Below are 26,780 nucleotides of genomic sequence, written 5' to 3' on the forward strand. Positions count from 1 at the left end.
CTGAACATTGCGGCAAAGGAGGCTTGTTTCTGACTTGAGTGTGCGCTGCAAGGAAACGTTTCCAAAAAGCAGCACAATTAGGGATTGGCTTTGCAAACATTCTTGGTAGCATTGAGAGGCAATTGGCACAAGGCAGTGAATAACCCTTTTACAAGCCTTTATGAACCCAGCACAATGCCTGTTTACAGTTTCGCTTATAGACCAGGAGTGTTAACAGGCCTTTAGAAAAATCCAGGTAATTGAAGCTTTTGTCTTTCAATGAGCCCCGTAGCTGTCCACAGTTGCCATTCTCCTCATTTTCTTTAACCTTCTGTTTTGACAAGGGCTGCTGTCCCCCCGCAGCTGCATGGGAGGTGGATGTGTTCCTGGGGGGCACCGCCAGCCCTGCTGGGCCTCAGCCCCCTGCTCCTCCGCCCCGAGCCACTTGACTCTTCAGACGTGCACAAAATCCTCTGGGTCAACCCCAAGTTTCTCTTTTGACTTCATTATTCCATTACAGTCCCTGCCCGTCCTACACCACACCAGTGCAAGTCGCTCTTTGTTGACCCAGGGAGGGAGGTGGAGGCTGGGGAATAGAGAGTGCAAAGATAAGTCAGGCCGTTGCCACAGAAACTGCACCAGCCCGTTGCCATCTGCGGTGTTTTTTACCCCTCCAGGGGGATGGGGTCAACGCGGTTCTGTTTTTCTCAGTGTCCTGGGCAGGTCTGGCTTTGCCGTCGCTGTTTTCTCAGTGCGGTGCGTGCTCAGCAGCCCGCGGGTTCCTGTTTCTGTGTGCCGATGTGGGAGCACGTTTCTCCAAATTAAAGAGAAGAAAGCCTAAATGAATGGTGAAGCTTGGACTTTTTCACCAAAGCAGGCTGTTTGCTTCCTGTAGGAGCCGGTGGGAGCTAACGTGAGTGGGCAGCCGTGTGCCCAGGGTTGCGGTCAGTTCCTCACTTCCCAGCACGCTGTACGTTGAGCAGAAGTCCAGATCATACGAATACCTGTGCTCATTTTCCCCCGTGTTCTCTCATCATGTAGACCACTTGGTAGCTTTGTTCAGTTAAAGACTTCGTCCTTACGTGCATTCAGATGTGTGCTGGTGGTTTGGAAGCCGCACAGAGGAATCTCTGCGCCTGCTCTGCGAGGGTCGGCGTGGGGAAGTGGGCTGAGCACCCTGCCAGAGGGCGGCTGTTTCAGGGGATGAACAAGAAGTTGTGCAACTTGCTGTCAGAAGGACAGTTCCTAAAGCACACATCCTGCAATCACAACTGCGTGGCTGGGATCTGTGTCTGTGCAGAGCTACACTTGCATCCATGGGCCCCATTGGCTTCTTCAGATGCAGGACTGCAACGCTGTTGATAAAGCTAAGAAAGATGTAAGCTAAAATGAAACAAAATTCTTTGCTTTTTCATTTTAAAAACAATTAATTATGGAGTATTTTCCGATGCTGAATGAGGAAAAAATGTGTCCTCAGAGAGCAGATGTTTGCTTCCTTCGTATGTCTGTTTATAAGACTTAGCATGTGGATTTGATGGTTCACTTGCGTTTTACAACTTGCGCTTATCTACATGAGGCAAAGTTGCATATTGGTACAAAGCAAAATTAGGCATCTAAATAAGGCAGTTCTGCACCTTTTAGAAACAAACCATCTGCAGTGGTTTTTTATATTCATTATAGATGTAAGAATTTTTGAGGCCAAATCTGTTTTCAACAAGAATCTTCTCTTAAAAGCCAGAAAAAGCCTGTTCTCTTAACGTTGTAATGCAGCAGGAAAGGCAGAGACAGATTGTGGTACAAAAAGACAGAGAGACAGCTGAAATCCTACGGCCTGTTGGAATGGTAATGGCTACTAAGTTTCCCCCAAATTTTCTACTTCTGCTCTCCAATATTTTAAACCTAGATTTATTACTCTTTGTTGTAGTGCTGTTGCATTAGTAACCTGTGTACCCAGGTTCATGGGCAATAGCATCCAACTTCTAATGATAATTTTGGATGTTTCCTAGACATCGTATTTCTGAATGTGATTTTTTTTTCCCTTTTAAGTCTCTGTACAAATTAAAATGTGAGCAGATATTGCCTATGCATAAAATTTAAGCAACATGGACTTAGTTATTAATTTCTATTCCTTTTTTGCAATAAGAGTAAATCCACTGCAGTGTGCTTTAGTCCGAAGTCTGCAAGAGTGAATCGTCATCGAAATCCACTGCCTCTGTCAGCATGCAGGTGGATTGAGCGCTTTGGGCAGGACAGAGCTGAGGTTACCTTAGCTGATAGTGGGTTCAGAGCCTAAAATAATGCCATGTTTGTGATGCTGACGGCTGTGCTGACAGCAGGGAATGCACACAGCCCCCAGCAGCTGCATGCTCCTGGCTGGGCTCAGCCTGGCTGGAGGAGAAAGGCCTCCCCAGACAGCCGGCGTTTCTCAGGGGTGTGTCAGTAATACAGAGTGCAACCCTGCGACTGCATCTTCCTCCCCACTCCCTTGTTTTTGATGACTGTGTTGCTTTGTCAGCACAAATTAGCACCATCTTAGCAAACAGAAGTGCAGTGAGTACTGGGGCAGCCTCCGCCCAGCAGGCCTGTCCCAGCACGGCTCCGCGGATGGGCAGCCCGCGTCCTTCCAGAGCTGGTGCTGCTCGGAGCAGACACCTCTCACTGTGGTTGCACAGCGTGGGTTTGGTGAGTGGCAAATGGCTGCTGCTGATGATTTATCAGGACTGATTGTACTTCCCTCTGAATGTCTGATCTGTGAAACTGTGTTTCCTACTGTAGTTTTCATAAAGCTCAGTGATGAAAATAAAAATCTATGAGAAAGCACCAACAGCTCACAGGAAAACACTTGCTAAAGATGCAGCTCTCTGACGCTCTTGTCTCTGTGCACAAAGCAGTCGGACAGGACTTAATGCAGTCTGCAGGCATCAGTGCTGCTGTTCCCAAGGGACTTGGCCAGCATGCCTGCAGCCCCACAGAGCAGCACCCTCCCACCCTGCCACTGCATCCCTCTGCTTTGGGCTCTAATTGTTCCAGAATGGCTCCATATGAGGTTAGAGCTGTGAGCGGTGCTCTAAACAGTTGGATTTCTCTGGAAACTGTGCTGTAGATCAGAAGGGGCGGTGTGAAGCACGGTTTCATTTCAAAAGGAAGAGAGTTCTGCTTAGTCAAGACTGTAGAAAAACAGCTGCTTTAAACCAAGTGTTTCCTCTGAAGGTAAATGGAAATAAGGAGTAAATTGGAAAGCTGAGCAGTCCTCGGTGCAGAATCTCTGCGGGAGACCCCTCCGCTCTGTCACTGTCCTTCGTGTGCTTTTGTGTTTCAGAGAATTTAAGAGTAAAATGTTCCTCAAGTGTTTGGGGTCAATCATTTCGTGTGCCAAGCACAAGAAAAACAGATTAAATAGTCTCTCAGAAATCTGCGGAAAGCGGAGAATGTCACAGCTGAATTTTCTGCTTTGTGACTTTTGGATAAGAAGACATGACAGCACCAATGGGAGGAGTGAGAACAGGCAAAATGACACAGCGTTCAATTCCCTCTTTTACACTAATGCCACTGAAGCACGTGCGTTCCTGTGGACCATTCCCACAGTGTGGCTGGGCACTGCTCTGCCTGCCGAGCAGTACAGTACGGAGTGCCAGGGCTGCAGAAACGCAGCCTGACCTCCAGGAGGAAATGCCCACTGGGCACCAGCGCTGCAGAACGCTTTGCTCGCTTTGCATAACAGACAATCAGGGGTTCATTCATGTTCCCCAATCTTCCCCAGTGCATGTCCTGAAACATTCAATGCTCCACTTCCCTTTCTGCACAGCCGCCTGCGCTGTGCATTTCATTTTCAGAGGCTGAAAGAGATTTTGCTCTAAAACTCTTCATGAGCAAACATTTCCTCCTGGGGTCGTCATCTGATTCAAACTAAAAAATGGACCAGAATTTATGATGTCTTGTAATTACTACTCCTGGTACCTCTCATTAAATTAGAAATTGATTGCTGGTTTTGCAGTTTCCTTGTTAGGTGACAAAGTGCTTATCAAGGTGGAGCAGTGCAGGACCGTTAGGACGTATTGTGCAGTTTGGGCTGATACAAAGGCAGGCTTTCTGTTGTGGGGTTCATGGTACAGTTGTTTTTATAATGCATAGCTGATTGTCTTTTTTGTTTAAAGTTCTCTGTCACCCATTAAAGTATGAGTACACCGTATTTTTGTATAAAAAGAGAGAAATTGGCTTTGGTTTATGCTGGCAATCTAAAAGGCATTACTGCAGACATCAAAAGTGTATGTTTCATTGAACTGAGAACATCATAAACAGCCATCCTAAAGATTTAAGCAGATGATGCAAAAAATCTCTCTACATAAAGGTTTTTCACATTATCTTTTTCTCTCTCTAACCCACAGTGTGACAGCGAGAGTGATGTTGACGATAAGGTAAGACTGAATTTTCTTCTTTCATGTGCTTTAGTAGCTTGGAAATTCCCTCACAGTCAAAATAAGAATGAATTTACAAGTAATGTTTTTCCTCCGGGCTTCATGTCAGATTTAAAATTGTTTATAATAGAAGGAAGCAAACACTGGATCAGACACTTCATGGTTTTCACTAATTTACAGAAGAGAAACTCTTGCTAACGGAATAGTGTCTCCATTAGCGTGTGAGCATTCGGTGAGACCCAAATCACAGTGCTAGTGCTGTTTCAGAGGAAGCCTCCTCTGATAACCTGCCAGGAGCCCATATTTTATTTACAGTACCCTTTGCAGACGTCAGTTTTGTAATCAGCCCAAAAGGTGGGACAGTGGCACCCACCTCCAAGGCAGCGCGCTGTCTGCCAAGGATGCTTTGTCGCGTTGTGTGCATATTTATCACAGAGCAATGATTTTTCTGACCTTTTCTTTTGATACTGAGGTTGGTCATTGAAAGGTGGTAATGGTGTGGTTTTCTGTAGGGATTTCTTTTTTCACCTTTGCAAGGAAAACCGAGAAGTCTGACAACATAGCCACAGTTGCACTCTTAAGCATCGAACGTATGAAAGACTTCAGTATTCCTTGCTGACTTCTACTCTAGCAGATCAAACCTGGCATCTCAGGTTAGGTCTTCATCAAACTTTCATTGTATTTTGGCTGTCCAATCTCTTGCATTCTGAGAAGCTGTGGCACATAGATTTCTACTGGATGAGCAGTAAAGGCTGACTTCAGATAGCCCTGTCACCTTGGCAGCACACTTGGCTGCAGCCATACATTGCAGGTTACCATGAGTTCAAGAGACTGTGCTAAAAGCAGCTTCTGGTTAAGTCTTTTTGTTGTTGTTTTTTTCAATATTTGAAAGCTTTATAGTTTCTTGAGCTTCTCTGAGAAATCCCACCAGGTACCCAAAATATCTCTGGAATATGGCAAAATGTGTGTCTTGAGAAGAAACCTTGATGGAAAGGAAACATTTAAACCATTTATGTTTAATGAAAGATGCTGTGCTTCTTTTATGGATGCTATGTGTAAAGTCATTCCCAGAAACCACCACTCAAGTTCTGGTTCTCCCAAAGTTATGCAGCAGATCTGACGGCTGGGATGGGGAGGGTGAGAAATTATTCCCTAAAAGCTCAGGTACCGTGGGGTTAAACCATTTCTTAGACTGCCCAATCAAAGAAAGTAAAAGCAATCACTTAGAAAACTGTTTAAAGATCTGCCAGTCAAACCTCAGATGAAGTTGTAAGTGACATGTAGTTTTATTATACAGCTATGCTATTAATGATTATCTAAATTACACTGGTAGACCCAGCTAGCAGCATTACATCTGAGACTGACATTTGTTAGATTAGGTTTGACTTCACCTTGTAGAGAAGAAATTGAAATCTGAACAACATTGATTAGCTTTCAGAATGTGGGATCTGAGGTTACCTTCAGAGGAAGCTGCAGTGCGTTTGGCCGGTCGCTCACTGTCCTTTACAGCAAATGAAAGGCTATTACAGCGTTCCTAACCATTAATGTGGCATTTCTTTACATATCTATAAAAGTAATTTGACCTCGTGGGCGCTCATATTTCCCAACTACCTTCTCCTTAAGGTGACTCCAACTTTTTAGTAACATTTCTTTTCTTCATAAGGAGAGCAGTGCGAGATCATCATCTTTCTATCCTTGCCTGACCTGCAGAGACATGAGACATGACACTCGTTCTATTAAATAGGTCTCTGGCATTAAGTAGGGTTCCTTTGCTTGTCGGCACAGATGTGTGCACGTGTGTGAAAGCTCACCAAGACTGAAGTGAAGAGACTTCATGGGGATGATGTAAATGCTACGTTGCCTTGCAGCTGGGGAGCACAACCTGGCTGTCTGCATTAGTCCCTCCCATACTGTACTCTCCTGGAAAGCCATTCAGTATTCGTCTAAAACTTAACCTGGCTAGATGCAACAGGGAGCTATAAACATGTTGGCATGACTGTCCCGAGGGACTGCACTGAGGAGTGTTTTTTCCTCTTTCCAATTGGTGGTGAAAATGTATCCTCTGATACTGCTGTGTGTCTCCTGCAGGCAGATGGAGGGTTGGATGCACTCTCACCAGCATCAGGCTTCCCAAATTACATGAGGGGTCAGCTTCATTCTGCAGTGCTGCAGAACAATCCTGCTTTGCTGCTTGGTCAGCAAGAAGCAGCTTCCTCCAGGTACACCTACGCTCTGGTGCTAATGAAGGGCAGGGCAGGAATTACTAATTTGCTTTGATTTGCATAACACTTCTTGTTAGTCATCGGGAGCAGATCACTGTCATCTGTGTGTACCTCGTGAGGGAAGATGACAGAGATGCTCACATCCCAGTGCAGGCTGAGTCAGTGATAGAGCTAGAAGTAAAACTGAAATTTTCCACCTCCTACACCTCTCCCTCTCTACTGTGCTACTAATTATTCACTATTTATTTATTTCATAGCTCTATGGGCTGTTGAGCTCTTTAAGTTTCCAAACGCAGACATTATAGCATAATTAAGGCTTTGCCGTCACTACATCAAAAAATATAAGTACACTCGTGGTGGGTTTTTTGCTTTTTGCAGTGTTGTGAAGGAATCCAGGGGAGAAAAGTAATTGAGCATAGTCAGTCATATGTACAGAATATGGGAATGGAGGAGTCATTACTTCAGTGCAAAGTGCAGTTCTGCAGCAGATTGTGAGCTGCTGCTTTTCATAATGGGAGAACAGGACCTGGACACTGGGGACTTGTCCATCCCATCTCCTTTCTGAGAACTGTCTCACCAAGTATCGCCTTTCACTTCTGCATCACTGCTGAAGTCTCGAAGGAAGTAAGTGGGATGATGCTTTCTCACTCCTATCATTCTGTCACCACGCTCTTCTCCAAGAACTGTTTGAAATACCCAAACCAATAAGCCGAGCTGTCCAGCCATTTAACCAAGCGAGAAACTTAGCAAATCATGCGTTCCCAGAGATGGAAATGCAAATCCTGTTTTTTAGACTGTGTGTTCGTTGAAGGACAGAGTTTTGGACTTTGCAACTGTTAAGAGAATTGCAGGGTAGTTTGTCAAAGCTGTGGAAATGATATTGTGCTTTTTGTGAGGGAGGAGAGAGAGAAAGGGAGTTAGTCTGATAATCGTACTGCGCTATCTCTGCACTGTGCAATAGCTGCGATGTGAGGCTCACGGTCCATAAACATTGTTACTGAAAATATATACTTCCTTTAATAGCAACAACAGCATTAACAGACAGCAATTACCCTTCATTTTCAGGAACTATAAAGTCTCCATTAATTCAAGATTTATGTAGTTATAGCATTTAGCACAGGAATAACACCACAGAGAATTGGTTTATACACATGTAATGAGAGAGCTTATGGCATACTTTAGTGAACATTAACATAATAGAGTAATATAAACCATCAACAGTTCCACTTATTGTCTCTTACCTGCTCTAGCATCACTATGAAAAGTGGCTAGCAGCTTGGTAATGGGCTCTGTTAAGTGGTGTTCTGCAGAAAGCCAAAAGTCAACTTGTGTAAAACAAGGGAATGAGTAATCTCTGCTCGTTACTCCAAAACGCAGTTCCCATTTTTTAATAACAGTGTTCAAGGCGGTATTAAAAAAAGCTGGTCTGTTTCAGAGCAATTCAGTGCTCATGTCCTTTCAGCCTTGGACTTCTGTCTGCTGGATGGGAAATTGCTGCTTGTCACACAAAGTCAGGTCAGGTTTCTAAAACAGTGCTTTCGTGCAACTTCTTGCAGCGGCACAGTAAATTCATCAGACCCGACTCCGGGTGATGTGAATTCAGCCCTGCCACACTGTTGTGTGCTGGCCAGTGAAAGATGAGAGCTTCATCAGTACTGAGTGTCAGTGCTGGGAAACAGGTGAGCTGTGAAGGGGTCAAAATGTGAAAACTAAAAGCTTGCAAACTGGGAAGTGGGAAGTTGTTTGGGAGCAAAGCATCAGACTAGGAAAAGGATCTCTGCAGCAATTTTATCCATAGGCACAAGGACACCATTACTTCTGCCAATACCAGAAGAAAGGATGAAATGATAAATGGAAGGTGGGATGGTGAGAGCTTGAACAAGAGCTTAGTTGTAAAGAAAAAGGATGCACAGGACTTAACGATTGGCTGGATGTTAAGATTTAGAGAGCAATGTGAGCCAGAGAGAATACCGAGAGCTACAGGCTTGAGTGAGTGGTGGAAGTGATAAGGGTGGAAGCAATGAGGAGAATAAACTCTGTGGGATGAAATTATCAGTTCTGTGTTGACCTTGAAAGGGCATCTACAAGCCCACAGGAAGGAGGCATAGTTTAGACAGCACAAGAAGTGGATGTGATCAAGGCACAAGATCTAGTCGTTGCTCTAACAGAAGTGGTTCTGTCTCTGTGTATGTGTATGAAGTTACCCAGAAATAAGATAAAAGCCCTGTAACACCATGTTAAGGATGTTCTTAATGCACATAATGGCAGCAGTGGTAACAGAGGTAGGGCAGAGAGGGAGGACATGCTGAAGCCCAGGGAGGGAAGAGCAGTGGCAGGTAGGTGGTGGCCAAGGGAGAGCAAATGGGAGGGTTCCCACCGAGCCCTTGCAGAGGTTAGGGGGCCCTTTACATTGTCCTCCCAACAAGAGTGCCTGCAGCTCTAGGAAAAAGCCTTAGGAATAATGGCCCTCCTTGATCTTGGTATTCCTAGAATTTAAGTAAAGCAAAAATGCAATTGAAAAAATTAACCAATGTTCTCCCCTCCTACTGAGATATTATGTTTTTGCTTTATCCACACAAAAAAGGCAGATTTTAAGAACATTAGTCTGTATATAGCAAGCTGAGTCATCTCAGTCTGTGGTGTCCATCCTCGTTCTTGAAAATGTAGAATTTTCTTTTTCAGAGCAAACAATGGGAAGGGCCTTGTAGTTTGCTGACAAAAGTCCGTCATTAGCTCACATAAAAAGACTTAGATCTTATGGAGAGCTCTTGGGCAAGACAGGATAATACCAGTTCTGTTGCTGGCAGTTGGCAGCTCCCAAGCTCTCTGTTTTTCCTATTGTTTAACATCTCCCAGTTCCAGTTCCCCATCCATGAGCATTTGCTTATATTCCCAGGGACCTTGTGAAGGCACTTCTAACATCTGAGGCAGCAGGGAAGAGAGCAGTCTTATACAGTTGTCTGCCCACACCGAGAAACCCCATTATACACAGGCACAAATGCAGAGGGCTACCTGTGCAATGGTAGGAACTCCCCGGAAGGTGATCAGGTATTCTGGCGCTGAGCATGACATAGTAGGCAGCAGACAGGAACTGGCATTATAATTTAATGATTTAATTAACCGTAAGGATGCCAAGAAGATGAGAAGATTTTGGAGGATGCGTACTGTAATTGCTGCAATTGCAGTCCCTCATTTGGCTTACAGCTTCTTGTGACCATACTCCGAAATTGTTTTAGCAGGTTAAATAGATGAGAAGAGCCCAGCATGCAGCACAGGGTGCTCTGTGCAGGTATAAGGATAAAACTTAAGGATGGCCAAAGAGTCAGCTTTGGGTTTTGTAGCTTTCTATTAGCTCCTGCTTCTAGGTCCAATTTGCAATAAGATCCAAACTAGTTTTCACTGCAGGAGATTTCCAGACATTCTGATCCTCAGAGCAGTATCTAGTACAAATCAATGGCAAACATGGGAGTTTTCCTTCAACTTGAAGGTCTAGCTAGAATATCACTCCTGATTCCATCTTCGGTATTATTAATTTCTCTTATGTGCTGGAAAGACTCTGTAATCCCTGTTAGGATGTTATACTTCTTAACATATCTTGACAGTCTCAAATACCAAGTTCTGCCCATCTGCATTTTCCATGAGCATGAAGGTGTTCTCCTCGGCAAATGGTTCACGTGCAAATTTGTGATGCCTGAAGATGCAGCCTGAAAGCTTGACTTGATTTCTTTTTTGGTTTTTAAATAGCGTGCCACAGTTTCTGCATTCTGAAATTTGGCTTTCCTCTAATTTTGTATGATATCTGTATGATTATCTGAGGAATAGGATTTTATGTTTTCATTAAAGCTGTGCATACATTCAAAACAGAGCAGCAGCTAAATGAAGCTTTTATGAGCTCTCATCTGCAGAAGACAAAACGATGGTCCCGGTAGGTTAAAGCAGTGCTTGCCATGGTGCACCTCCCACCAGTGCTGCATCTGTGGTGTCAGAAGCACCAGCAGTTCTGCTTGGCCGTACCCACTGATGTCCAGTCCTCCTCCCTTCAATGGCTCCAACTGAAATATGTCAGATCTGCATGCTTGGTTTGCAGAGCACACAGCCTGCCTTACGGCCCCTGATTCCTTGGCCTTTCCCACACCTGTGTCAAAATTAGTTGGAGATCTTCGCCTAAATCTTTGGCAGCAGCTGACTTAATTTGTGGTTTACTACTCCTGACAGTTTATTGGGGAAGCAAAGCGCGCCTTCATCTCCAATAATAAACAGCCCACCCGCCGACACTTTGACAGACTTAATGATTTTTTATACAAAAATGGACAGACTTAATGTTTCGACTGTAGCGATCATCTGTCCTGATCTCCGTAATGAAATTAGATTAAGTGCACCTGGGAAAATGCTGAGACGGCACATTGCCTTCATCACCTTCCTTAATTTAAAACCAATTTGCGGGGAAAATATCCTCTGAAGCTGAGGGAGGCAGAGAGGAGGGGGAGGGAAGGGGATTTTAAAATCTATCTGGATAGCTACTGGCAGTTTTAATTCCTTTCCCTGCTGGCAATGTGAAATATTAACAGCCATAAGAACGGAGAGTTTAAAGACTTACTAACCTTCTTGCCTTTCTTAGGGGGGAAAGAAACAAGACAAGGCTTTTCACTATCAAGTTCACCTCCAGGGACAAAGTCCAGTTGATGCTGGGACTCGTGCTGGGCAGGGAAGGGAGACTGAAATTGGGAAGCTGCTTCTCCCAAGGGCCAGACTGTGTTTTCTAAGATGTACTGTAACCCCTGGGTGTTGGTGGCACCTCCTGGCTGCTCTTACCTTGATAATGATTTAGTTTTGCAGAAAAACAGTAATTTGGCCACGTAGCTGTGAAAGCAGCTGCAGTATGCACAATATAATGTGACCTGAAAATGATTACAAATGTTCCTTGGGCTCATTCTGAAGAGAATGAGAAACGTGTCTTTTTAATTAAAAATAAAATGTTGCAAAGAACAACCATAAGCATTTTTCCTATGAAAGATGATTCCCATTCTCTCCCTCTGACTCCACTTATTGAGAATGCACCAACAGTAGCTCAAGGTCTTCTGCCCCTGAGCTGGTCAGAGAGCAGAGCAGTCTGCCATAGGCTGGAAAGTCTCTTTATAGCAGAGAGTTAAATGTTTACTGCCTTTGTCATTTGGACTATTAACGTCCCAGCTCAGCGGTGCACTTGATTTATCCACCTCCTGCCTCAGATTTCAGTGTTGCTGGAACAGTGGTATTCATACCAGAGGTGGGCAGTTTCTGCTGCTGACTTGGGGATGCTTTTCTTGCTTTGCTTAGAGTCAGCTTTGTTCTTCATGAAAGCTTTCGTAGCACAGCGTTTCTGCAGAGATGCCCGCCTCGTGCCTTGCCTGCTTCATGCAGAACCCACGCCAAAATGGAAAGTCCCACATCATTCAGTGCTCTAGAAATGTCTCGCAGCAGGCTTGGGCTTTGTTGTAATCACTGCACAATATCTCAGATTTCCTTCAGCTGCTGGAGATCACCACTCAGAACTGTAGTCATGAGAATCTTTGAGGAAAACATCATTCGGAATAACTTTGTTGTAAGTGCCAGTGAAGTGATGTTCGTTAGCAAAAGCGGCACCTGATTATCTGAAGTGCTCCTCACCCTAATTGAAGTCAGCATTATCTGTGAATGCTCGGGGCATCCCAAAATCTGTTCACTCATCTTCATCCACTCAACTGGTCCTATCACGGGGACTCATTGTGCAAGTGGGAGTTTGCATGAGTAGCCCAATTGCTGTCAATGAATAATTTAAATGATTTAAGCCTTAAACGTGCCGTTTAGTAATGAGAGAAATCGGCCCCATATGTCCTTGTCCATAAATACTGGAAGATGGGGACAAGTCACTTTTAAATGGGATTCATTTATTTTTAAATGGAATAATGATAAGTGTTTTAAAGGTAATTGAGCACGTGTAGCTATCTTGAATATTATAAATATGATAGAGCATTAGTCTAAAACTGAAAGGAATCCCATTCATATATAAAGTTGGTTGAAGGTATTGTGAGAGGATAAAAGCACAGGGTGACATGTGATAGCCAGCAAAGATGTTAAGGTGTCTCTTCTTTTTATTAATTGCCACAACGGTGGCTGAAGTGACTGGTGTGTATTTGTCACTGTATTGTGTGTGCAGCACCTGAGTGCCCACGAATCCCTGGGTTTTCCCTTCTACGCCCTGCTGGAGATAGACAACTCCTGAAGAAAATAATTAGCTGAACTGGAATGTGTTCTGAGTCACATGTAAAGTCATAAGTCTTTACATATTCTGTTGAAAGTCATATTCTTTCTGAGGCATTAGAGCTTGTTTTCATAACTTCATCAGAAAAATGTCTTTGAAGGTGGTGGTGTTATCAAGATGTTTTGAGGACGGCTGTTTCCTTTGAACTCTTTGCACACCGAGATCATTCGTGCAACTGCAACAAATTAAAAGGTGGTTCTGAAGAAGGAGAGCAAGGTTGGAAGAAGCGGCAGCTTCTTGGTGCATATGTCTGTGTTTAGTCAAAACAGTGTTCTTGGTTATCTTCAGCCTTTTGAAGTCTTTGCAGCTCTGGCGTTGTATTTGCTTCATACATCATCGCCAACAGCCATCAACAGCTTAAACATTCAGAAATTGGCTCACGGCAGGACAGCAGGTGATGATGTACAGAAGAAACCAGATGGGAGGACGAATTGCCTTAAACAGATGAGTAAAAACTCATTTCCACTTAAAAAATGAAATAAATGCAACGTGTAGAAAAATCAGGAAGGAAACGGGCAGTAGGCTGAGGAGGAAGGAGTAGGCAGGAAGCTGCCCTTCCCAGAGCAGGGCATCCACACTGCTCATCCCTGCAGCACAGGTGGGAGGAGGGCTCCCTGCATCCCACAGCACGAGCCGTGGAGGGGAGGAGTGAGCCTGTGGCTATGGGAGCTGTTATTTTTAGTTGTGCTGTAAAGTCAATTAGAACTAAAGCAGATCTGTATTAAAAGTTAATTCATTTTAAGAATAGCACTGCAGCAGCTCCCGCACGGCGGCACAGCCATTTCTTGGGGCTGCTCTCTGGGTTTTGCTGTTCTGTGCACTTGGGCTGTGGCCATGCCTCGGCTTGTACGGTAGGCAGAATTCCCATTCCTCTTGCCTCGGTCAAGAGCAAACATTTGTAGGCAAAGTAACTCTACAGCAAGAACCAGGTAACGCACTTCAAATGTGTGACATCATTCTTCGGATGATGCTGTATAAAGCATTATTTTCTCATTACTCTTTGTGTGCTGATCTTCAGGGCTCTCCCTTAAAAATAACAGCAGTGACTTGAATTAATTGATTGGGAAAGATTTCTTCTCTAAGCCGTGGTCCACAACAAAGCCAGAAAACGTGGACTCAGTTGCACACAGAGGCTTGAAGCCTGCACGTTGCTCTGCAGACAGATGCACACATCCATGGCTCTGCTGTGACCGCCGTGCTTTCACAGGAAGAAAAGCCAGCCAGGCTGCAGGGCTCCCAAACAGTTGCTCGCCAGATCCTGATTTATTTGACAGCCTCCGTAATAAAGTAACTATTTGTCTAACTCTTCCTGATTAGTCTGAAGAGGTCTGCCAATCTGAAAAGGATTGACTAGTCAGGAAACCACTGGTATTTTGGCTGCTTTTTTTTTTTTTTTTCCTTAAGGGTTGCGATATTATTTGCAATAATTTCTCCTTTATTAAGTTTGGCATTTCAAAATAATTCACTGCTGCGATGCGAACATTTTCCACATCAACAATAAGTCTATTACGGAGAAATTTACAAAAACAAAATGACTTCATATTGCTTGCAGATGTATTCTGTAAAAATAATTGTTTTTCACTCGATTTTAATGTTTCTAGGCCTTTGTAAACATAATGCCTAAATACTTCTATTCAATAAACGAGAGCCATTCGGTAATTGCTTGCACATTTGAAGTCCAGTAAATAAGGAGCAGATTTCGACCAAAATCTGTGTATCATTTAGGCTGCTTAGGTCACAGCCCTAGGGCAGAAAAGAGCTGGTGAGAAACTTGTGTTTTCAGAAGTGGAGAGCTGTGACTTCAGAAACCAAGACAAATAAGCCCCATTTCTCTTTAATTAGTGAATTCCTGCTTACAGCCCAGGCTTTCTTTATTCTTGGTTCAATAAGGCTGGGAATTCAAAGGAGACTGAAGATGTTAAGCATTGTGTTCTTTGGGCTTCCTTTATAGTCTTGGGATACCAAAGTCCTTCAGGCTCCGTTGGAAATCCTATCACACAAAACCATATTTTTTCCTTGAATGCATTGTTTTCAGGTTAAAAACACCATTGTGTTTGATAGAGAAAACGTGGACACACATATGGAGGGGAAACAGTGGCTGATGTCACCAACTGCATGTCTTTTTTGTGTGTTAGGAGCTCTGTGTACTAGTTTTTAAGAGCCAGCAACACAGAAGACTTTGTTGAAGCTAGAAGGACTTGCTCTAGTAAGCATCTTGTGGTCTTAAGCCTGGGCAAAATGTCAATGTGAAACAAAACAAAAAAGGCACTGCACGAATAATTGGATATTGCTTGACATGCAAGAAAAATAACTTACAAAGCAAAGCAGAATCCAGAAATAAAATGGAAATAAAAACAAAAACAAGCAAATACCACATGCATTGTAATTCCTGTGTGAGACGTGTTTGGTGGAGTCCTTAAATCAACCAGCTCCCAGACTGCATTCATCAGCTCTCCTTGTGCCTTATGAAAGCTAACATGAGAGAAGTATTCTCTGCGCTGTGTCGTTTTCCTCTGAAGATGGCTTTTAAGGCAAGGAGACCATTTTATGGAATTGAGAAGGGCAAAATACCTCAGACAAGGTGATGTAAATGATAATGCGGTGTTTTTCCTTGGACTTTGCTACCTGCTGTTTTCCAGACACTGTATTCTCAGGGGTGAAGTTCTGGCCTCTCAGAAGGCTGTAATAAAACTCTTTAATTTAATCGTGTTCAAGATTTCAGGTCATATCAGCAGGTATACACCCTGCTTCCCCTTAGGCCAGCGTGGTTTCTTAACATGTAGGTACAGGTAAATAGTGACAAAACAGCCTTTTTGCTCGATAAACAGAGCAGGTGCAGAAAGAAACAGTCATCCCTCCTAGTGCCGGCAGCGCAAGAGATGCTGCGGGTCACACCAACCTGGTTCCAGGTGACGAGTCATGAAAAGCAAACCCTTTGAGATAAAAGGTCTTTGTATGCTCCAGTCCCTAAGCTTTTGCTTTATTGTACAACAGAGTGCTCTTCTGCCATTACAGGTCATCCCCTGCCAGCTCCTCTGTGTCTAATTCCATCTCCTCTTTCCCCTCTTATCCAAAGAGCAACAACCCTAAAACCCCATAAAGCTTCGCAGCTGTTTTCACACGTAATTAAATTGTCCGAGGTAATCCTTGCCCGGTGGCCTTTCATGCACTTCTGGGGGAGTAGCACTGAAGCCACCAATGTGAGTCCATTACTGGGATTCCTGTGCAGATCAGCTGCCCCACAGAGGTGGCTGTGATGCTCCCAGGGCTCAGGAGAGAACCTGTCCTCGTGGCAGCTGTCCCTGATGAAGGGGACGTGCAGGGGAAAGGGGCTCTGGGCCCAGTGACACCTGGGTCAGCACTCAGCCCAGCAGCACCGCCAGGCATGGAGGTGGGAGGCAATCCTTGTTGCTGCTGGAGAATCTGCCTGGGAAGGGCTGCCTCCTAGGCACAGTGTATGTGCATCTTTGACCTGGGCAAAGGTTGGAAGTGAGACACAAGGATGCAGCGAGGTGAGAGGTGTAAAGTTATGCAACTAGAAATAATCCCGAGCTTATCTGTGTAATCTTACTTGTGTTCAGAGAGAAGGAAGGAGTGTGAAACCGGCCTGACTTGGTCAGAAGCCGTACAAAAGCTGTGTTCTGTGAGGACTTTGTTGCTTCCTCTACCTGTGGCTGATCAGAAGCTGTAGCTGATGAAGCAAGCCTCTTACATTTAGCACAGCTTTGTACTTAGCACAGGGAATTGTGCCTATCTGAAACAAAATCCTCCTCGGGTACATCTTTCTTACCAATCCAATGCAATTTCCCCGTTTGCAGATTCCACTGGGGCAGTAGGCAGCAAGGATTACTGAATTACTGGCATGGCTGCAGGAGGCCCTGTGGGCAGCACAGACTGACAGAGGGTCCCTGAACAATTTGAATCAACACCAGTTTTTTGGGCTGTGTCACACAACAGTGCCAAAGAAATGGGAAGAGCCAGTAGTTTCAGTGAGCCTGTGAACTCTTGCCTGATGAAACTCTATACAGCAGTGACCCTTTGCATTTGGAAACTCCCTTTCTGGTTTTGGTTTGATTTGTAGATCTCACGTGGCTGTAGACATGCCTGCTCCTAGACCTGCACGCCTTCCTCTCCTAGCTTTTGGATCTCATTTTATCAGTCATTTAATGTTGAATCGTGGTGTGAAAAGCCTTGAAGAGGAGCAAGGGGTGATATAAATGACCCTTGAGAATCAGGAACTGCAGCTTTCATTACGAGTCTGCAGAGGCTGTGGCATGCTTCAGAGTAGGAGAGAGCTAGAGAGTGTTCTTTACTCCAGGTGAGTCAGGAAAATCAATGCAGCACACAGGGGCACACCAGAGACTGGTCTCTCACTGGGTAATCTCTCCAGGGAATTTTATATGCCGGGTACTGCCATGATACGTGCTCTTTATTATGTCTCTCAGCACACAACAACAGTGCTGAAAGCACTTCCATTCTCTTGTTATCTAATCTCTGTCATCAGAGGTCAATGGATAGAGGCCAAGGTCCTGCCTCAGCATATTTCTAAGCAGAAGCCCCACATGCTTTGACAGAGCCTGTTTCAGAGGAAGCTTGCGCTGGGGTTTGCCTCTCACATCGCCTAGGAATCCAAGTTCTTAAAAGTTTCTTTTGTGGGTATATTTGCAAATGAGATTTCTGAACCCCCGTTGTAAAAGAGGCTGTGGTTTAGATGCTCTAGTGGTTGGTATCACAAGTTTGTCACCGGTTTCCACAGAAAGCTCTGCTGGGTGATACTGGAAAGCACTGTTGTGTTATTTGATGTATTAAAGCCCCCAGGAGCTCCAGCCAAGGCCGTACCTGCAGGAGGGAGCAATCAGAGGTGGGGAGGTGCAAAGCAGTGCTGTTCTGTGCAGTAGCTGTGTTCTGTAATAACCTCTGCTGCTAGAGGAATGGCTTTGCATCAAGAAATTACTGTAAGAAAAACACCCTGGCTGATAGGCTGTCCCTGCAGTCTGAGTAGACAGAAATGCTTGGAATAAGGTCACATCACAGTAATTGGATTATCTAATAAATAGCTGGATGTGGGTCTGTTACAGGCAGGGAAGGCTTGCAGAGCACTCCCACTTTCTTAACTGCTGCTTTAGCCTGCTGGTAGGAATGGGGAGGTGCTGGGAAATGACATTTACAATAGCAGGTTCAGAGGTATTGTTCATGAATCAGTGTTTCAGTGCATCCTCTGCTCCAGTCCGTGGCAGGCAGTGAGAGCTTTTTTATGAGTATTTTGTTTGTTCTTATGATTTATTCCTGGTGTTCTTCTCAGGTTGCCAAGACAAGGTAAAAGATGCTTGTCTTGTGTGATTTTGTAAGTGTAAAGTTCAGGGTTATTTTCTAAAGGCAAGATGAGTATGGAAAATCTTGTCCAATCTCAGCACAATTTTTTTCCTTGAAACGGCATTTATCTCTGTCATGTGCAGCTGCCTCCGCTCCCTGCTAGAAGCTTCTCCCTGAGCAGCTTTCCTGTCGTCCTGGGTGCACAGATGTCCTTGTTTCACTGAGGGCAGTTGAGAGATGAGTTCTCCTCATTCTTCTCAAAGTCACGGAACGCAGAGGTCTTTCCCCCAACCTGCACACATTGCAGGAAGGCAGGCCCAGCACCCAGCTGTCCTGCAGGGCACAGCACGAGGCTCTGCCTTCACGTGCTCACTGCCCAGCCAGCTGCTGTTGTGAATGTGTTTGCACAGCGTCTTCTTCCCACTGAGTTGTTTGGGTGAATTACACCTCGGAGCTTTCCTTTTCTCATGCCTGGTTATGCGGGTGAGACGGCAGGAGTGTTACATTTTGTGTGAGCCAAAGAGCTGCACTAAAGAGAGAAAAATGAAAGTGTTTATCAAATGCTTGTTTATATTTTAGGGTGCAAACAGATGTTCTCCTTGTGAAACTTGGATGGAAGTAGCATTTAGCAAAGCCTTCCCTCCCCTTTTCTGCTGCTCTCAGAGATATATCAGCCTTTCAGAGATCAGGTCCTGCAGCTCTTACAAGCCATTGTTTTTTGTTACCGAGGTTTGCCAAGCCCGTCTCTCGTTGTAAACCTTTATTTCCTGTAATTTAAACAAATGATACATTTCAGAAGTGACTCAGTTCCTTAAAATAAAGATGTATTTCAGCGGGCCGGCTGAATGGAGGCCTGGGTTATCCGCAGCGCTGCCTTCCCCGAGGCCGGCCGCCTGGCCTGCCGTCTGCACTGCGCTCAGCTCTCCTCTGACCACTTCCACAATCTTTTCTAAGCAGAACCTGAATCTGAGAAAGTGTGCAGGGAAGCTTTCAAACTATGGACGTCTGAGTGGGTTAGGAAAGAGGAAAGCGGTTTTATCGTAGGCTGATGCTGCTTGGCAGGCGAGCAGCTATGTGAAGAGCTCTTGAGTAGAGCTCTGAGCTTGTCTCTATAGCCAGGGTACTTGGGAAAACATTAAGGGGACTCAACTGGAGTGAAAGCACATCGTGTGTAGGATGCCTCTGGGGCATGAGTGGCATTCCATTGCTGAGCTGGGCTGTAACCATCCAGTGCTATTTTATGTCACAGAACTATTTTACCTAATCTGCCTCATCTTTGAACCTTTACTTCCTTCTCTTTATTTACTATTCCTGTGCAGGGAGCAGTACTGTCAGAGATACAAGTCTGAAGCTCAGGAAGCTCTGGCTGTTGCCTGCAGCTAACACTCATTCCTCCGTCTGACCTGCCTAACTCGCTGTCTGGTGACCCATTGAGCCATTGTTTTTAGTTAGCAAACTAACCACTAGTTTGCAATTCGAGGATTAAAAAAACAAAACAGCCTCTGGAAAGGCTAGGTTAAATTGTTTACAGTGCTGCTTGTAAACTTCTCAAGTACACTTAGTAGAAGAGGAGAAGTTTTGCAAATGGAAGCCTCCTTGTCTTGTAGCATAATGTCTTTGGTAAGCTGTGTGAAAGAAGATGGTGTTTGCTGTTGTTCAGAAAGTCCCAGGTTGGGCAGATTGTTGGCTGGAACAGAGAGTTCATCAGATGTTTGTGGGCAGCCGGGGAGATTTGCACAGGCCTCAGACACCTGCATCAGAGGAGTTGCAAAACCTGTTGTTGGAATGAATGACATGCAGGGACTCTACCAAAACTCTCCTTAGATTTCAGCGTAAGTGAAAACAAATGTTCTGCCGTAAATATCCCCCAGGTGAATACGTTTATTCTCTTCACAGCTTTGAAACACGCTTCAGGCTAGAGAGGCTCCCCGGAGAGGGAATTTAGCGCTCTGAGCCAAAGGTCAGGGTCAGGTCACTCTGCTCCATTTGAAATTTGGCACCTAGGTACATATGGCAACTGCATCATCCCAGGGGCTAATTTGCTAAATCAGATTGCATCCTCTTTCATTGCTTCGTGCCAAGCTCGTATGTCAGTCTTCTGCCTGCAAAGCTGAATGTTGAGCATCCAAGACCTGCTTCCAATACCAGCCACTTTCAGCAGCCGAGCTCTCCTGGAAGAAAACCAGAGCACGCCTACCTGATAATAAGAACAACATTTACGTAGTGCTTTTGATTTTAAAACTTTATTAAGCATCAAAGGCAGCACCGTGCTTGACCCTTGGAGGCATTTACAAGGATCTCTCTTCCTTGAAAATACTGGAGTGCAGGGTATGAGTGGATGGGAGCCGTGACCTCCGCTGAGCGTGCAGCCACAGCACGGTGTGTGAGAAGGCAGCACTGACGACAGAGACGGTAAATGGTAAGAAAAGAGGTCCCCAAGTGTGCTGGTTCAGCTGCATGCAGCATCCACGCACTTGAGTCAGCCGGGTTGTTACAAAGCCCCGCGTGGGATGCCGTGGTTATCTGTATGCTACAGGTTCGAGCTGCTTAATTAGGTTTGTCTGGGGTAGGAGGAGATTGGCAAAAACCTCTGCTGCACGTACAGTTATGCTGAGAAACTAGTTTTTCCCAGTACAGCGTTGCTTTGATAGGTTTTGTTACTGGGATGAGTTGCATGCAGTGTTTTGCTGATGTTGGTATTGATAGACGTGTGTTCTTAACGGCTTCTAAACCCCAGTGTTCTTTGATGTCCTTTCTTAACAACGGAAAAAATGAGGCACAGAAATTTCATGGTGACAAAACTGCGGTGAGTTTGTCAGTGATTGTACTGAGATTTGGGATGTTTTCATTCCTGCTGCTGTACCCAGGCAGCCACAAAAGGCATCTCGGTGGTGTCAGTCATCTGGCCACATTCGCTTTGCGAGGGCTGGGGCAGGGGAGGGCAGGGGAAATGCTGAGGTAGAAACTTTGGAGAGCCCAGAAGGTGCTGGAGGCTTCAGCTTGCTTCAATTAGTGGAAGTCAGCATGTGCCTCCTTCCTCGCTGGCTATCTTTGATCTTTCTTAAAGGTGTAAGGCTAGAAACAGATCTAATCACAATACAAAATACCTGAGAAATGTAGTCTGTAGCTTTTATGATTCTTCTCCAAAAAGGGCCCTGGAGACTTCAGCTTTTCTTTTCTTCTGGCTTTGCAGATAGACATGTTCATATAACCCTGCTGTTTTAACATTCATACCATACCCTTGCTGCCAGGATCCAGCATTTCCTGAACACAAAGCCCATGCCCGAGCATCGCTGGCTCCAAGGGCTCCGTGCTTACTGCTGCTGTTCTCCCTGCAGGCCCACGATGAAGGGCAGCCCTGGGCAGCATCCCCCTGGGGCAGCTGGGCACACACCTTTGCCCCCTCAGTTGGCCTGATGTGCAGTGCTCTTGTCTGCCCATCTGCTTTTCTTCCTGTCTTTTTCTTGCTTTTTAACGTGACAAAGGGTTCATTTGCTGAACCTTCCATGGCCTTCCTGCTGGTCCTGTTTCCCCTGCCAGGAGCTGGGGCTGTTTGTGAAGCCTGGGGGCAGGGTGGGACCGGAGCAGAAGGGTGTGTTTGTCTGCTGCAGCATCCTCGCCAGTGCTGTGCAGTTGGGAAGGCTCATCCTGTGCTTGGAAGGAGCAAAGCACAGCAGCAGGAGTCCCTCTCCAAAGAGCAGCCCATTAGATACCCATTGGTATCACCCTTGTTCAGAAGACTTTTCAGCCCATCGAGCTACTGAGAGCAAACATGGGCTGTGTTTTACCCTAATTCAGCCAAATAAAGACCAAACCAGAATGTTTTGTAAGAACTGGTCTTTGATCTCTCCTAAGGCGCAGGCTGTGTTGGTGATCACAGCCATCCACTTCTCTCTGCCTGTTTCTGTTCTCCCCGATGCCATTTTTACATCAGTGCTGCTCGGTGACATCAGTGGAGCAGTTCCAGATTTATACCAGCGGTTTGGCAAGCCCCTCGTGTTTGAAAAGTCATGAGTCAGGCTCCAGGAAAATAACGTGATTTTTCTTAAAAATCATTCTTTCAAACAGGATATGTTTTTCTAATCTGCCTTCCAGTGTTTCTGCTGATGAGTGCCTTTCAAGCTCTTTTAATTGTATCAGCAAGATCTGGGAGATTACATTTGTCAGTGAGAGCTGCAAACTCGTGGAAAGCACAGAACCCCAAGAAGTGGAACTCTGAAGTGGGAACTTTGCAGGGGACTCTGACCCATCTGGGTCAGAGACGGCTGATCTGTAGCGCAGGCCCTGAAGGCCTCTGTGTATTTAAGATACCAGTGCAATCAATAAGCACAATTATAATCAGCATAGTCATGGATATATGCTAGGCATCGATATTTCTTATTAAAATCCCGAGTGGTGTCTGCACCGCATCTCAGTAAGAGCAGAGCGCTATCGATTCATCGCCTCCTTGACTCCTTTTGTTCACATCTGTAGGCAGAGTACGGAACTTCTTACCTTGGGTGCCTTTGGTTCGAGCTTGAAATCCTGCTAACACGAAGGCGGCCAAGTGTTGAGGCTCACAGTGGACTAATGTTTGATACTGACGGCTGGGTTAGTTACGCTGCTCGGCAGGAAAACCTGTGCATGTATGCATCTGTGTGTGCACTTGCACAGATCTGAATGGTGCGTCCTCATATGCACGTAGGAAGCCAGCCAGCTCCTCCAGCAATTATGGTTGTGTCTTTCTATTGCCCATGCCTGTGCCTTTTATCGTTTATTTGGAAAGTTAATGAAAACAAGCTCTGTACAAGGAAAAGCATCCAGCAGAGCAGCCATCAGTGCTGGAGGAGTTTTGCCTTGCCTGCTTATAATTAATGCCTCTTCCAGCAGAGAGAGCCTTCATGCGGCAGCGCTGGCCCTGTGCACATGGGCTGCTGAGCAGCGGCTGGGAGGGAAGGCTGCCCTGGGGGGAGGCCAGCCTGCCTTACCTGGCACCGAGGAAAGTGTGGAAAACATCATTTAAAAAGAAATGCTTTCCAAAAAATGAGTATTTCCGCTTCGCTTTCGCTCAGCACAGCCAGCCAGCACTCAGCATGGTGCAGGGTATGCTGCGGGGATGTTTAGAAGGATTTGGGATGGATTAGAAGCCCAATCTGGCGTACTTGTTGACAAAGGCCACCTGTGTTGCTCAAAAAGCAGTGAGCAAGAGGAAAAGATGCTTGGCTGTGTGGCCTCCACTATGTGGACGATTGCTGGGTCTATGACTTAGCTTTCTTAAGGCCCATTTTTTATTACTGCACCTCTGCCATTGGGACTCCCTGATAATAGTGCACCATCTTGGTTAATGATCTCAGCTTTTTGTTGTTTTTCTTTTTGCAGATTAACTGAGGTGGTTGAAACTCTTAAGTAAAGAATAGTGCTGATAGGCCTCTATTAAAAATTGCACTGATGAGGAAGATACCTACAGATCCATTGGTGCACATGTCTGTTTTCAAGAGCAAACCATTTCTAGCAGGAGCTAGATTTTGCAGTGAGTGGTGTAACCTGGGCTGAGGTTCAGTGGCAAGCGAGGCAGATGTGAGCCCACGCCTCAGGGCATCTCAGCCCCAGCCTGGGCTGGCTGCTGGTGTCCCCCCAGCACCATGCGGGGCTGTGTGCAGCCAGCCTGTCCCCCGGCCCTCCGGCTGAACCGTGAGAGGAGGCTCCTATGGCACAGTCTGTGTGTCAGAGATGGAGGAAGTTTTTTTTCTCTAATCAGCCAGTCTTACATTTCAATCAAAGAGTTTTAAATTTACGCACATAAATAATTCATGCTCTTATTATGCTACACATTCAGAATGCAGAATGCACATTAACTTGTCCTTGTCCCACTCTAACAGATCTGCAAGTGTGATCATCCCTGTTTTATTACGGGAAAATGATACCAAAGGTGATATCCTGGTGCATTAAAATGGACAGCAACATTCCTACAGACTCCGGCACAGATAGATTTTCACTGTAGTTCTGGTGAAATGACTGTGCCACGGAAGGGACGTTCTGGTAGTTCTGTAGCACAGATGGAGTGAGAGTGGTATTGCCCTGGTGCTCGTGGGAGATAATAACCAAAGTGGGATTTGGGTGCAGCTCACCTGCAGTGCCATCCATTCCAATGGGCAGTGCCTCCTCCTGTCTGGAAAACAGAGGGCAATTTCTTATGCTGTGAAATACATTCCTGTCATTTACCGAAGAATAGAATCTAATAATAAGCTTGATTGTCTCCATTTAAAAAGATTTGTATAGATCAGCGGCAAGTTCCTGAAATAGTATTTTCTACCATGTACACAAGGAAAGCTTTGGCCTGGGGGAAGGCGCTGTCCTTCCAGCTGCTGCTCGGATTTGTGCTGTTCTGCTTCATTTTCGTGGATTTTTGTCTCAGCTCGGTCTTGACTTATTTTTTTTTACTTTGAGGAACTCCCATTTCCTTTTAAAAACTGTCTTCCAGCATTGTATGCAACATCCATATTGCAGTAAATGCCTAAAGCAGGCTCCGAATCTCTGCAAATAGTGGGCAGTGCTTTCAAGTACCATAGAGCAGTCCTGGAGCCGAACTTTGCCATGTGGTCTGTCTGCCTGCAGCTGATTTCCTCTCCTTTGAAAGTTCAAAGATTTGGCTCCCTCAAAAAACGTGATGGGGGAGAATAAATGGTTTTGGTCATGTTATAAGCACTCGCAAGTAATTCGCTGAGAAACCTGCCCACCTCCATGCTTTGGAGCGAGGATGTGAAATCTGGCAGGGGCTGAGCCTCGGGTAAGACAGATGCCTTTTGCTATCTCTATAAAAGTTGCATCAAATGGAGCCAAGCTGAACGCTCCTGGAAGTATCAGTTTGCACATTCCCAAGATTTCAGAAGAGCAGAGTCCCCGTGCTTGCACTGGTAGGCTTCTGAGAGGGAAGTACTATTTCCTAAGGAGATTGCTAGGTCTTCTAAATGAGCATGTTCCCAAAAGGCGGTCCCATAAGGACATGCCTTCCTCCAGAAATGCAGTGAACACTCCGAACTGCTTAGCAGCCAGGATCACAAGAAACCCCAGGTCTGCCCAAAGGGCACCTGATAAGATCAGTGAGAAAACACCCATTGCTCTGGAAGGCCATGTAAATCTGTCTGCACTTGCCGTTCACACTTTTAATTGAAAACAGAAAGGGGAGGTGGGGGATCATTTAAGCAGATTAGCTAATTGATTATTTACAAGGAATCAAAATTAGAGGGACAGCGATATCTTTTTAGTGAGTCACCAAGGCAGATTCCGTGGTGGTCAGGTTACCCCTGCGCACGGTTTGATGTGTGCAGCACAACTGTACGTCCTGGTGCTCACATCATGCCTCATGCCTGCGTGTTTCCCAACCTGCTCTGGGAGAATGTGTAGTGCCTTTTTCAAAACCACATAAGCAAAGCAGCAGTAAGTTAAGAGTGCAGTATTCAGCTCTGGAAGAGCTTGTGTAGCTCGTGGATGCCAGCAAACGTCTCAGTGCACTGTGACCATGGTTTCACTGAAGGTGCTGGGGCCAAATCCCTCTCTTGCATATTCTGGGCCAGAGACAGGCACATAAAGAATGTGTGTTAATGTGCACCATATTCTCAGCCATCTGTTGACCCCATCTGACTCGCGCTGCCTGTGCCGGTGGGGCTGCTCTCCGGGGAGAGCCGGCGCGGGTCAGGAGGGCACCCCAGCCTTGTTGTGGGCTGCTGAGCGGCGGTACCATCTGTAAGGCTTTCTTCGTCTGCTTCTGTTCCAAACCTGCCTTACTCGGGGCAGTGGGCAAGTATGTCGGGATAATTAGTTTATCCTGAGAAAGCAAGCCCTGCCCTCGGGTCGGCAGCCCCATCCCTGCTGGAGCACAGCCGCTGCAGGGAGGGACCTGCGAGTTCTTTCTAGTTGTGCTGCTTGCTGACAGCCCGGCAGGCCCATGGGGATAGGCTGGCCAGAAGTGATTTCTTGCAATGAATGGTGTGGTTTGTGCCAAGAGCTGGGTTTTTTTGATATTCAAGGCCTGCCAGTAAGATCCCCGGTGCTCTTGTCTGGGGTGGCTTAGCCTGCCCAGAGGGTATTTTGAAATTTAAGCACCTTTCTTAGCAGCTAAGGCAAGTTCTCAAATGCTTCCCATGGCAGCATTCGCTCCTGGGTGACTGTCACAGTCTTGGCGAGCAGAGATGAAGGATCAAGCACAGGATCCGCTTTGGTGTCCCTGCTGCAGAACTGTTTTGCTCGGAGCTCACTGCTCCATGTTTCCTTCTGCTTCCACGATACTATTTCAATTAATGCCATCCAGGGGACACATGAGCCCCATGTAAAACGTCATCAATGGTTGAGAGTAGTTTTGAGAGTCTGTTATGCACTTATAAAAAACTGTGTCAATACATAGTCAGGCTTTTAAAGCAGTGTTTATAGCACCATAATGAGCCTGTATCTAGGTCTTGAATCAGAACAGGGTGTGGGCCCTTTACAATGGGAATACAATAACGTGTATTAAATAGCATTAAGAAGTTACTGCCTGTACCCAGTAGCCAATTTTCCAGCGTTAATACCTGAGAACAACAAAGAGCACAGAGGGCC

General features: G+C 45.6%; 1 protein-coding gene across 24 annotated transcripts in view; it reads left to right on the top strand.

Moving 5' to 3' along the window:
- FBRSL1 (fibrosin like 1) overlaps positions 1 to 26,780 on the top strand; it is a 417,340-nt gene that overhangs the window by 264,324 nt on the left and 126,236 nt on the right. For all 24 annotated transcript variants that reach the window (XM_090152701.1, XM_031592758.2, XM_031592768.2 and 21 more), the window contains one exon: positions 4,365 to 4,394. In XM_090152701.1, coding sequence (XP_090008827.1) covers positions 4,365 to 4,394 — 30 coding nt within the window. The remainder of the gene's footprint in view (positions 1 to 4,364; positions 4,395 to 26,780) is intronic.

The sequence above is a fragment of the Phasianus colchicus genome, chromosome 18, assembly GCF_987193195.1.
Source record: "Phasianus colchicus chromosome 18, bPhaCol1.hap1.1, whole genome shotgun sequence".
NCBI lineage: Eukaryota > Metazoa > Chordata > Aves > Galliformes > Phasianidae > Phasianus > Phasianus colchicus.